This window comes from Dendrobates tinctorius, unplaced genomic scaffold (genome assembly GCF_039654945.1).
Source record: "Dendrobates tinctorius isolate UK_male_01 unplaced genomic scaffold, ASM3965494v1 ptg000015l, whole genome shotgun sequence".
Classification (NCBI taxonomy): Eukaryota; Metazoa; Chordata; class Amphibia; order Anura; family Dendrobatidae; genus Dendrobates; species Dendrobates tinctorius.
Genome location: NW_027361683.1, coordinates 20,482,628 through 20,496,365, shown reverse-complemented (window position 1 = coordinate 20,496,365; position 13,738 = coordinate 20,482,628). Strand labels below are relative to the sequence as shown.

The window sequence follows — 13,738 nt, the reverse complement described above, 5'->3', positions numbered from 1 at the left end:
ACCTTGTCCCAGGTGGGACATCACTGTCCTGTGACAGATCACTGATCTGTCACATCACAGATCACTGTGACAGATCAGCAATCTGTCACAGGCAGTTCTGCAGACTTCCTTATGCCTGCGCTTTGCAGGCAGTGAGGAAGTCAGCTCCCTACAGGCCCCCGAAGGCCCCCGTCGCCATCTTGGATCCGGGGGCCTGTAGGGAAAGGGACCCCCGCAGCAGCGCTGCACATTGCGCTGCTGTGGGGGGCTCAGGGAAGCACGGAGGGAGCCCCCTCCCTGCCAATGCTTCCTTTTAACCCCCGGTACACCGTGATCGCGTTTGATCGCGGTGTACAAGGGGTTAACGTGTCGGGGGCGGTCCGTGACCGCCCCTGACACATTGTTCCGGGTGTCAGCTGTGATAATCAGCTGACACCCGGCCGCGATCAGCGGCGCTCACCACGTGGGCGCCGCTGATCGCTGGGACGTAATATTCCGTCCATGGTAACTAGGTCCAGGGTCACATGGGCGGAATATTACGTCCATTGTAGGTAAGGGGTTAAATGACCTCCCATACACACCCCCAAAGATCTTTTATGACCTTATATAGTGAACAATGTGTAAAATAAATGAAAAATAAATACATAAAAAATAATTGGTGATAAAATAAATTAATTAAAAAATATGCCACTGTCAATGCAAATATTTTTATTAGACACTCCCCTATTAAAAAAATGTGTCTGATATGTAAAAATAATTATGCAAATAAAGTCCGTGGAGCCTCATTTAAGAGTCTCAAACACGGGACTAGCCAGATCTTCCTCCAGGGAAGGACCCAGCCAAGGGGTGGCTCCTTTCAGAAACCACCATTACCACCATATTAAGTGGCCCTTTAAGTCAATATCCAGCTCTTTACGAGTTTACAGATATGACAAGGGAAATACCAAGGCCAGGTATCCATCCACAGACAGCTGAATATGCTGGGTCCTTCCCTGGAGGGAGATCTGGCTAGTCCCATGTTTGAGACTCTTAAATGAGGCTCCACAGACTTTATTTGCATATTCATATTTCCCAGGGAGCATTGCACCTAGGATTTCACTGATTGAGCGCCTTTGCCGGCTACCGCAGTGTTTTCTTTGACTGGTCTCCCTGAGGTCAGTGATTGTTTTGTGATGTTGGTCTACTAGGCATTGCTCCCACCTAGCCAGAATCCTACTCCATACTGATGAGGGGCAACACCCCGAAACAGCTGTCTGTGGATGGATACCTGGCCTTGGTATTTCCCTTGTCATATCTGTAAACTCGTAAAGAGCTGGATATTGACTTAAAGGGCCACTTAATATGGTGGTAATGGTGGTTTCCGAAAGGAGCCACTCTTTGGCTGGGTCCTTCCCTGGAGGAAGATCTGGCTAGTCCCGTGTTTGAGACTCTTAAATGAGGATCCACGGACTTTATTTGCATATTCATATTTCCCAGGGAGCATTGCACCTAGGATTTCACTGATTGAGTGCCTTTGCCGGCAGCCGCAGTGTTTTCTTTGACTGGTCTCCCTGAGGTCAGTGATTGTTTCGTGATGTAAAAATAATTGTCACAGAATGGGGAAAAAATGTTTAAATGTATTTTAGTAATTCTTTGTGCTCATAAAAACTTATTTTTAATTTTACCACTAATATCAGCAAAAAGGAAGAGAATATAACAGTAACATAAAAATGAATCCCCAATTATCACAAAAAAAGACTGAAAAATCACTTGAATATCAGAATAAGATCTTGTACATGTTCCATTCGTGTGATATTAGACATTACGTCCCTGTGCAAAATATTCTATAACATCTGTTAATGGTTATGCAAGTTATGGCATATAATTGATGAGTTTTGGTCGGTTGAAGGTGTGAATAAGTGGTGATGATTAAGAGTCATCAAGTAGTGGTATAAGGCTAATTTGGTCATGAGAATAAAAAAAATATATAAAAAAGTATTGAAATAAGGCATTAGTGCCCATTGTACATATGATGGTTAGTATCATATGTTTGCACAAGGTTAGTGGCAGCATCCACTGGTTTCCGACCTCTCAGATGCAGTGGGAATAGGAGCAGGCTGGAGCAACCAAGCTGCTTTAATTGTAACAGTGTCCACTTGTCGCACTGCTAAGAAAAAACTCTGTTTTGAGAGCTGAAACATAGCGTGGACAAATAAAGGATCCATTCACTTTTCACTGGATTGAAGTGATGCCTTACTTTTATTATTTTTTAATTATAAGTGTATAAAGTGGTAGCCGTTGGCGAGGCACTCGTCTGTCGTGCTCCGGCACACTACATGAAAGTGGGGGTCCAGGCTGGGTGGGTGGACTTGTGTTGTGAGGGCACTACAGTTGTGGCCAAAAGTATGGACACCCCTGCAATTCTGTCAGATAATACTCAGTTTCTTCCTGAAAATGATTGCAATCACAAATTCTTTGGTATTATTATCTTCATTTAATTTGCCTTAAATTAAAAAACACAAAAGAGAATGAAGCAAAAAGCAAAACGTTGATCATTTCACACAAAACTCCAAAAATGGGCCAGACAAAAGTATTGGCACCCTCAGCCTAATACTTGGTTGCACAACCTTTAGCCAAAATAACTGCGACCAACCGCTTCCGGTAAACATCAATGAGTTTCTTACAATGCTCTGCTGGAATTTTAGACCATTCTTCTTTGGCAAACTGCTCCAGGTCCTTGATATTTGAAGGGTGCCTTCTCCAAACTGCCATTTTTAGATCTCTCCACAGGTGTTCTATGATTCCGGTCTGGACTCATTGCTGGCCACCTTAGAAGTCTCCAGTGCTTTCTCTCAAACCATTTTCTAGTGCTTTTTGAAGTGTGTTTTGGGTCATTGTCCTGCTGGAAGACCCATGACCTCTGAGGGAGACCCAGCTTTCTCACACTGGGCCCTACATTATGCTGCAAAATTTGTTGGTAGTCTTCAGACTTCATAATGCCATGCACACAGTCAAGCAGTCCAATGCCAGAGGCAGCAAAGCAACCCCAAAACATCAGGGAACCTCTGCCATGTTTGACTGTAGGGACCGTGTTCTTTTCTTTGAATGCCTCTTTTTTCTCCTGTAAACTCTATATTGATGCCTTTGCCCAAAAAGCTCTACTTTTGTCTCATCTGACCAGAGAACATTCTTCCAAAACGTTTTAGGCTTTTTCAGGTAAGTTTTGGCAAACTCCAGCCTGGCTTTTTTAAGTCTCGGGGTAAGAAGTGGGGTCTTCCTGGGTCTCCTACCATACAGTCCCTTTTCATTCAGGCACCGATGGATAGTACGGGTTGACACTGTTGTACCCTCGGACTGCAGGGCAGCTTGAACTTGTTTGGATGTTAGTCGAGGTTCTTTATCCAACATCCACACAATCTTGCGTTGAAATCTCTTGTCAATTTTTCTTTTCCGTCCACATCTAGGGAGGTTAGCCACAGTGCCATGGGCTTTAAACTTCTTGATGACACTGCGCACGGTAGACACAGGAACATTCAGTTCTTTGGAGATGGACTTGTAGCCTTGAGATTGCTCATGCTTCCTCACAATTTGGTTTCTAAAGTCCTTAGACAGTTCTTTGGTCTTCTTTCTTTTCTCCATGCTCAATGTGGTACACACAAGGACACAGGACAGAGGTTGAGTCAACTTTAATCCATGTCAACTGGCTGCAAGTGTGATTTAGTTATTGCCAACACCTGTTAGGTGCCACAGGTAAGTTACAGGTGCTGTTAATTACACAAATTAGAGAAGCATCACATGATTTTTTGAACAGTGCCAATACTTTTGTTCACCCTCTTTTTTATGTTTGGTGTGGAATTATATCCAATTTGGCTTTAGGACAATTCTTTTTGTGTTTTTTCATTTAAGACAAATTAAATGAAGATAATAATACCAAAGAATGTGTGTTTGCAATCATTTTCAGGAAGAAACTAAGTATTATCTGACAGAATTGCAGGGGTGTCAATACTTTTGGCCACAACTGTACATCCTGGCTGCTTGTAACCAGTGTTGCTGGTTTGCCAGTACCAGATGTTTCACATTTCAATGACAGAGACCACCATTCATAAATACACTTTTTACTGAGAGGGAACTTGGTAGGAAATATATACAAGAGATAATGGGTACACAGTTTTGTTAATGTTTCCTTTTCAACTTAAAGCATTTTACACACAGTTTCCTTCCCTTGTTTCTCTATTGCTCTCTCTATCCACGGTTTATCACTACTTCACCACAACCCAGATTTAACTTTACAGTCCTGCTTAACAAAAGTCCTTTGCTCACCTCATGGTTCTGCATCTTATTTCCCCTTAGAGTGCTAGTATGGCAGGACTTGGCTTCAAGCTCTCTGACATTCTAGAACTCCGGCCAGGGACAATCTATTTGTCTCCCATACTCAGTTCTGTCCAGGCCGTTACCTTGTGAGCTGTAAACTATGCCTTTCTGCTAGGCCTCCTCTCCAAGGACCCATTTCCATAAGGTCACTCTGTCTCTTAAGGTACTGTCACACTTAGCGATGTACCAGCGATCCCGACCAGCGATATGACGCGGTCAGGATCGCTGGTACATCGCTAAGTGGTCGCTAGTGAGCTGCCACTCAGGCAGATCTCACCAGCGACATCGCTGGGGACGGGGATCGCTACTTACCTGTCACACCAGGCGATCCTGCGTCCTCCCGCCCGGCTCCACGCTCGTCGCTCGTCTCTCCACAGGAAGCGCCGCAGGAAGCTGACGATGAGAAACAGTCCAGGACGTTCTCGCGCGATCAGCGATAACCAGCGGGGGAGCCGGTCATAGGTAAGTATCAGACACAGAGATGTCGCTAGCAATATCGCTATAACGTCACAAGTTATAGCGATATTGCTAGCGATATCGCTTAGTGTGACAGTACCTTTAGTCATTTCTGATCCAGATCTCGCTATCTCTTTTTACTTTGGTCTCCGCTCATTTAGGGACACCCCACCTTGGACCTTTAGGTCCACTTGCTATGTACGCCAGGCACTATCTGACTTTCAGGCAGGAAACTTGTCACTTTCCCTGCAACTCTTGCTATCCCTATTGTCAGACTACAAAAACTATCAGTATTGTTAACACCTTTAACACACATTACAAGTCACACTATAGTTATCACTGCATCACATAACATTTTAAGACAAAAAAATTGTTTCTTCAAGAGGGAAAAGTGGGCAGCATGTCTATATCCTTGCAAGCGCGCAAGAATAAAGTAGGAAGAATAAAGTAGGGGTTAGTCAGCACTTGTCAACTGGTGCGCCACCCAAAGAAATCAAGGTGATGCCTGATAGTCCCATAAAAGTGTAACCCCACTGTAGTATCCAAAGCAGGATAAGGCAAGCCCGCTCATAAGGAGAAAAGAGAAGTTCTCTCTGTGAAACTCAGATCTCGAGTAACGAGTATACTCGCTCATCACTACTCAGGAGCACAACCTATTGAATGACTCATAACTATTTCTTATTTGGCAGGTGGTGTCAGCCCTATGTCACAATATTTTTTGTACTCTGTCAGCCAATAGTACAGTAGATGTGTCACCGCACTATGCTGCCATCATATCATGGTAACAGATCTGCTTTGAACCACACTATTGTTAGAGGAACCCATACTATGATAAAGTATCTTAATGCATCAAGCATGCACTAAGTAAATCTTTTTTTTTTAATTCTTTACAAGCCTTTCAGTGTAACAGCTGTGGTTATTATCATAAGATGCACATATCACTACAGCGATGTTTGCTTAATATTCACCTTAAAATAGAAATCATTTACGATATACTTTGCCGACAGCTGGATCTGTAATACATTAGTGAACAGAGTTGCACATACCACTTTCCCATATTTGCAATACATGGGGTCACCGGAGATTAACAGGTTCAAGGAGCACATAGTAATGTGTCCACACATAGCTATGTTGTTCTCATTTCCATGGACACTAAGACAGACTTTTACATTTACCCATTAATTTCAACTAGTAAAATATTCAACTTTGGCAAGTTTTGAGCAGTTTAAACATTTCTGACAAAAACAAGCTTGTCCAAATTTCTTTAGCGTTGCACACATGTCAAAATTAATGATAGGAAGCAGAATGCAGAACAGGCACATATTACAGTCTGGTGACTAATATCTGTGTAATCCTAGACTAGGAGATTTGAATTATTTAAACCCTGCATTTGTGCAAGTTTGATCGAAATCTGAAATTTAAAGGGAACCTGTCACCACATTTTTGGCCTACTAGGTAAAAATATCATTTAATTAAAGTGTCAGCTATGAATTCCACAACTAGTTCTGAAACCCCCTGACTCCTCATGTATCACCCATAAAAACCTTTTTTATTTGTCCCACGCTGTATGCTAATCTGTTCGGTCCAATCCAATGGGCGTTCCCTCTGTTCCGCCACTCCACCCCTCCTCGGCTTGCTGTACGCATTCTTCGCTGGGAAGATCGCGTACATATTTCGTATTGAAATGTGAACTCGCGCATGCGCATTATGCTTTGCCTAACTGAGGGCAAAGCTGAAAATCAGTAGGCCTACCTAGTAGGCCAAAAATGTGGTGACAGGTTCCCTTTAATGGAGTTGCTATAATAATTTAGTTAAGTGATTATTATTATTATTATTATTATTTAGTATTATGGTGCCATTTATTCCGTGGCACTTTACATGTGAAAAGGAGTATACATAGCAAGAAACAAGTACAATAATTTTGAACAAAACGAGTCACCGACTGGTACAGGAGGAGAGAGGACCCTGCCCGTGAGGGCTCACAGTCTATAAAGAATGGGTGAGGATACAGTAGGTGAGGAGCTGGTCATGCAGTGGTTTGGTGGAATGATGGTTACTGGTTAGGTTTGTCAGAAGAAGTGAGTCTTCAGGTTCCTTTTGAAGATTTCCATGGTAGGTGAGAGTCTGATATGTTGGGGTAAAGAGTTACAGATTATGGGGGATGCATTATAATAAAAAAAAATTGATGCCTTAATTTCTCTGTTTGTCTGAAAAGAGATTTAAAGGGAATGTGTCACCAAGTTTTTGCTATGTTGTCTGAGAGCAACATGATGTAGGGGCAGAGACCCTGATTTCAGCAATGTATCACCTAATTTACTGCTTGCTGCAGTTTTGATAAAATCACTCATTTCTCTGCTGCAGATCTACTAGGCTACTGAGCTCTGTATAACTCCGTACACAATACTAATTAACAGCTGTTACAGTTGCCGTGGCTGTATATCTTGCGAAAATTCGACAGCCGCAACACATGCAGGGATTGCCTAAAAAAACAGGCAATCCCTGCTGGTATTGCCCCTGTCGTACAGCCTCGAGACATGCAGCCAATGTGACAATATATTGGCCTCACACAACTCCACACTGTATAATGGCCCACACACAGCCCTCCACACAGTATTATGGACCCCACACAAACCTTCAAACTGTATAATTGCTTGCATACAGTATAATGCATCCCATAGTCCTCCATACAGTATAATGCACCCCATAGTCCTCCATATAGTATAGCACACCACATTGTCCTCTGTATAGTACAGTGCACACCCCATAATCCTCCATGCAGTATAATGTACTTCCCATAGTATAATGCACTCCATAGGCCTCCATATAGAACAATGCACGCCATAGCTCTCTGTATAAATTAATGCACCCTATAGTCCCTATAGCATAATGCACCCTATAATCCTTATAGTATAATGTCCCCCATAGTCCCTACAGCATCACATATATATCCATGTATTGTGTTGACATCAGATTACTATAGATTTAGCATGGAAGTAGTATGGACTGGAGATGTCCAGTCTACCTTAATGCAATTATCTTCATCTTCACATACTAGCATCTCTTTGCTAGCAAGAAAAATACTCTGAGAAAGTTTAGTCTTCCTGGGACCATTGGTTCATTGCTAGTTTAGTCTACACATTCTGTGATGTATCCAGTGACATCAGATTTTATATGTAATACATAACACAATCCATGACATAATCTAATTTTGGAGATATTGTGTGCTGAGGAAAGAACAGGCTGCTCATGTGACACCCAGGAGTCCGGTTGTCACAGTGACATTGCCTCCCTCTATGAGGTAAAGTCATGATTGGAGGCAGAAAGGGACCCCCATGCCAGGTAACATAGATTAAATCACAATTCCTGCTACAGGTCAGAAAAGGGAGCTGCCTTATAAATTCTGGCCAGCAGAGGGGGTTGGTGAGTCAGCTAGAGGTGAACTGAGGGAGTAGTCATGGAAACAAGAGGAGATGTGAGGAAAATGACAAGGCAGTTAAAAGTGAGGTAAAAGATCTTTCTGGAAGATCCAGTCAGTTCAAGATGGGGAGCTGATCTGTGAGGAGCTGGTGAGGGGGAGCTGATCTGTGAGGACCTCGTGAGTGGGAGCTGATCTGTGAAGAGGGAAAGGACATGAGCAGAGACAGAGAGGCTCTGGGGAAGCTAAAAACTGCCTATAGCAGACCCCAGAGGGAAGCGCTAATAGTGAGAAAGGGATGCCAGAGTCCTGGGTGGGAAGGAGCTGTATGTCCTGCCGCCGAATCTGGAAGTACAGGGGATTGTAAACTCCTGAACGACATTGAACACCTGAGGGCACGGCAGCAGATAAGGAGCCTGGGGCTGATGGTGAAAAGGACGATACCTGTGGAATAAGCTCATGCTGACAGCCGTACAGGTTAAGCTAGTTTCACACTTGCTTTTTTTTGCAGCGCGTTTTTTCCGCAAAAAAACGCATTGAAAAAACGCATACAAAAGCATACAACTGCTGCGTTTCTTTCAAGCATTTTTATGAGCATGCATGAAAAAAACGCAGCGTTTTTATGCGTTTGTATGCGTTTTTAGTGCATTTTTACCGCGTTTGCGTTTTTTTCCAACATTACCCTGACCCTGACCCTAACCCTAACCCTAACCCTGACCCTAACCCTAACCCTAACCCTGATGCTAACCCTTAACCAAACCATACTTAACCCTAACCCTAACCCTAACCCTAACTGAAACCGGTCATGTGACCGCTACATCATCAAAGGTCATTCTCGCAAAGCACGCCTGGGAACGGAACTTGCCAGCAGCGCCGTTGAGGACTGGGATCACCGCTAAGGAGATCGGGGGCTGCCAGGAGGTGAGTATATCCCTATTTTTTATTTTCTTTATTATTTTTAACATTCTATCTTTAACTATTGATGCGGCATAGGGAGCATCAATAGTAAAAAGTTGGTCACACATGTCAAGCACTATGCTTGACAAGTGTGACCAACCTGTCAATCACTTTTCCAAGCGCTGCTTCAAATCGCTTTGAAAGCGCTAGTATTCTGCAAGCTAAAAACGCTTGCAAAACGCTTGTGTTTTGCAGGAAAACGCAAGCGAATTCTGCATGCGTTTTACCCGCGGCTGGGAGTTGCAGAAATTATGCTGCGGACAATTCCGCAGCATTTCTGCAATGTGGGCACATAGCCTGAGAGTTTATTTTTTGCTGGAAGGTACAGTAATTACTGTGCACTATTGGCTACAGTCGGAGAAGGCAGTAGTGGACAAGCGTCATGGAAACTAGTTGTACACTATGGAAGATTAAAACTCTTACTGTAGGAGAATGAAAGCAGATAAAAGAAAAAAAAAACAAGCTGTCAAACTAATTACTGCAGTTTAATAACACAAGATGTCTTTATTATTTTGGTAGATAAAATTACTAAAGCACCAAATATTATATATACTATAATTTTTGCTACTTTTCCAACAATAAATTATTTTAATAAACTTGTTTTGTTTGTACCATTTTTCAGTACAAACAACTTTTTGATCACAATGTATTTCCTTTTATAATAACATGAAAAAAAACACTAAATCCGGAATTATTTTTTAATTTATATTTTTTCACATAGTTCACAGTGCAGCATATTTGATATGTTATCCTCATTTTGTGGGTCAATAACTGTGATACCCAGTTAATATTATGAGGGGTTTTTTTTATCTCAAATATTTTTTATACAAGAAAATGGTTTTGGTTTTTTTAAAAAGTTTTTTTTGTGCTAATCATAATCAGAGAGACCTAACTTTCATTTTTACAGAGTTATATGACTTGTTTTTGAGCAATGAGCTGTAGTTTTTATTGCTACCATTTTAGTACATACATAACTTTTTGATCACTTTTTACTTGGCTTTTAGTGAGGAAAAAATTAAAAAAAACAGCAATTCTGGCAAAGTTTTTCAGAGTTTCTTTAAAGGCATTACCATTAACCATACTTTATAGTATGGGTCATTACAATTGGCGTAAAAACAAGTTTGTTGCAAGGGTTTTTTTCATAAATAAACCACTTTTTTATAATTAAAACTTTTTTTTACATTTTATAAGTGTTGTAAAAATGTTTTTAAGTCCCATAAGGGGATTTGAACATGCAGGTTTATTTATCACAATGATAACATATTGTATTATCTATGTAGTGCTGTGTTTGACTAACAGGTAGCCTAATAGACTCCACCACTTGCATAATTTGATAGGCTGAGCTATATAGCAGACTTGTGGGCCATTGTCACACTTTAAGTTGCCATAGCATTGTATGGTGGTGTCAATGGGCTAACAGAGGGAGTAATCTACAGGTGGATCTCACAAAATTAGAATATCATCAAAAAGTTAATTTATTTCAATTTTTCAATACAAAAAGTGAAACTCACATATTACCTATTTAAAGTCATTACAAAAAGTACTACTTCCTAGTTTATAAACAACAGTATCACTGTCCTTGATTGGCGAGCAAACACGTCTGACCTTAACTCCATAGAGAATTTATGGGGTATTGTCAAGAGGAGGAAGAGAGACACCAGACCCAACAATGCAGACGAGCTGAAGGCTGCTATCAAAGCAACCTGGGCTGCCAAAAGGAGCCCTGACCAAGTATTGAGTGCATTTACTGAACATAGATTTCAGTAGGCTAACATTTCGGATTTTAAAATCATCTTTTTAAGCTGGTTTTATAAAGTATTCTAATTTTCTGAGATAATGACGGTTGAGTTTTCATTGGCTGTAAGCCGTAAGCATCAACATTAACAAAAATAAACACTTGAAATAGATCACTCTGTGTGTAATGACTGTATATAATATATGAGATTCACTTTTTGTAGTGAAGAACTGAAATAAATTAACTTTTTGATGATATTCTAATTTTGCGAGATGCACCTGTATCAGTCACAAGATGACCCCAGGGAACAAACAGTGCAGAAACTTAACAATGAGTAGATTAAACACTATTAGTTTACTTTGCCTGGACAACCTCTTTAATGGTCTGACTCTTCACTCAGCATTTTATGGAATTATGCGGCATACTCATACTCAAGAAATGGTCAAATTAAATCAAAAGAATGAAGAATTATTTTAGCTGCAGATGTCAAAAATTAGAAAAACTTCCCTGAGAATTACAATTTCATAATCTTTTCCAGGGTTTTGGGTCGCCCACTGGTGAATACTGGTTGGGTAATGAATTTGTTCATCAATTAACATCTCAACGTTCATATACGCTGAGGATCCAACTACAGGATTGGGATGGGAATGAAGCTTACTCCTTATATGACATCTTCTCTTTGGATAGTGAGGGAAATAATTACAGGTGAGTCATTAATTTCATACGTCGGTTTAGGCTGGTGAGTGTCTCATTTATTATAAAAGATGGTTGGATCATACATTAAGCTTGCTAGTAGGGCTCTCACTTCTCTGATTGGAATTGTTGGAATATGTGTTCCTCTGTAATAACTGATATTGTTCTTCTTTACCCTCTGATTTGTAACATTGGTTATATGTACATAAAATAGCAAAGTAATATAATTCTTGTTATTGACACTGAATACTAGACGGTTATGGGAATATACAATATATGTGTTGCATTTTTCTTGTGGATATTCATCCTCTAACAATTTAACAGCATATACATGACATTCAGATAAAATATGCATTATGTGTAAATACATTGCATTAAAAAGTTCTGTTTTAAAGGGTTTTTCTGATTTGAAAAATGGGTTTCTTGACATTTTAAGAGTCAAATCAATAGAAGTCTTGCATATATAACATGATGTCATAAATGCAGATGTATCACCTAAAAAGTTCCCTTAAGGTAGAGACATAAGAGTTAATAACAAGGTGAGGGCATCGTGCAAATTGAGTTATCTAAGTTTTGCCTTTTAGCTATCATCTTGTATGTTGCCCATCTAGTTTTATGTTGTGTATTGCTATTCTGACACATAAGCGAGTACCTGGTTGGGCAGTCACATTGGGCAGATGATGGCAAACAGGACATGTTTGTGTATGGATTGGAAATCGGCTTGTTTTGAGCGTTTTTTTCTTCTTGTGTGAAGCAAACAATACCGTAGAAAAACAAATGGAAATGTCACGGTATTTGGATTGGCTCAGCACATCTGTACAGGGCAGGACCTGCCTTTGTCTAACAGACTTTGTAGAAAATACTGAATGCTTTGATGCTGCAAGCACAGAGGAAGAAAACCTGTAAAGGTCCTGCAGCCCAAATATTATCACAGGAGGGAGAGAACTAAAACCAATCGGTTGCTATCAGAACGCCTTATAATATGTTAGTCTGAATCTGAGCAGAATCACAAACCGTCATTTTGCTTGTTGATAAATTATACCTATGAAAGGCTACAGAGATCCCTACACCAATCTCCATTTTTCCTGTGTCACAAAGTCATACCAGATTGGAAGCTGGATAGGGAAGCCATTTCGGGTAAAACTCTGCATTTTCTGCATGGATGTTGATAAACTATCTCTTTGAAGATTGACATGATCATAAAATCTGCAGCATGTCAATTCTTTGCAATTAATTTGTCTTGCATTTCTACCTTTGCAATGGTATGATTGAAACAAGTGGCATGTCTGCAGCAAAATCATCATGAAAAACATGCTGCAGATTTTCCTGTAGATGAGCTGCAGAAAAATGTGCATAAATACTCAGCATGTAACTGTAGCCTGCAAGTGAAGGCACATGTTGCAGATTTTTCTGTAGGAATTTGGCTATGTTCACATGCAGCATTATTGAAGTGTTTTTTTCTGCAGGCAAAAGCTGCTCTCTTGGCAGAAAAAACGCTGCGTTCAAAACACACGTTTTTCAGTGTTTTTGCTGCGTTTTTCAGGATTACATGTGTGCTTTGTCTACAGTACATGTTTAATAAAATAAGTTTTATTCACCAAAAATGCTTAAAAAAATGCAGTGAAAATTCGGCAAAAAATGATGGTGGGTTTGTTTGCAGCATTTTTTCACTTTCTCATTTCTTTTAAGGGCGAAAACATTCTGCAAAAGCCTTTCTGTGACCAAAAAGAAGTTTTATTCTACTGGATCAGTAGAGTAGCCACCGGAGGGGGGGCAGAGGGTGCGGCCGCACAGGCCCCATACTTTGAGGGGCCCACCTGCAGCTATGCTACTTTTAACTGTATCAGTATGCACTGATAGAGTTAAACTCTCCAGCAGAGCAGGGAGACACGATCTCAATGCACTGCCTCCATGGGGCCCATGAGCCAGGGGACCCAGTGCCAGCGACAGCACCAAGCCCCCCACTTGTCATCGCAACTTCAATTGTGTCAGCATCTTAGATTCCACTAGAGATGAAAGCAATGATGAAGGAGGGAGCGTCAGCTGATGCTTCCTCCTCCATCATTCTTCTGCGTCTAATGTGTTAGCGAAGCAGGTGCGATGATGTCACTGCATGGCACTCGCTATGCTAACATTCAGAGCGCTCACTGCAG

General features: G+C 41.0%; 1 protein-coding gene across 1 annotated transcript in view; it reads left to right on the top strand.

The window, feature by feature from the left end:
• LOC141075680 (angiopoietin-2-like) overlaps window positions 1-13,738 on the top strand; it is a 152,608-nt gene that overhangs the window by 125,177 nt on the left and 13,693 nt on the right. The window contains exon 7 of the mRNA XM_073562789.1: window positions 11,431-11,597. Coding sequence (XP_073418890.1) covers window positions 11,431-11,597 — 167 coding nt within the window. The remainder of the gene's footprint in view (window positions 1-11,430; window positions 11,598-13,738) is intronic.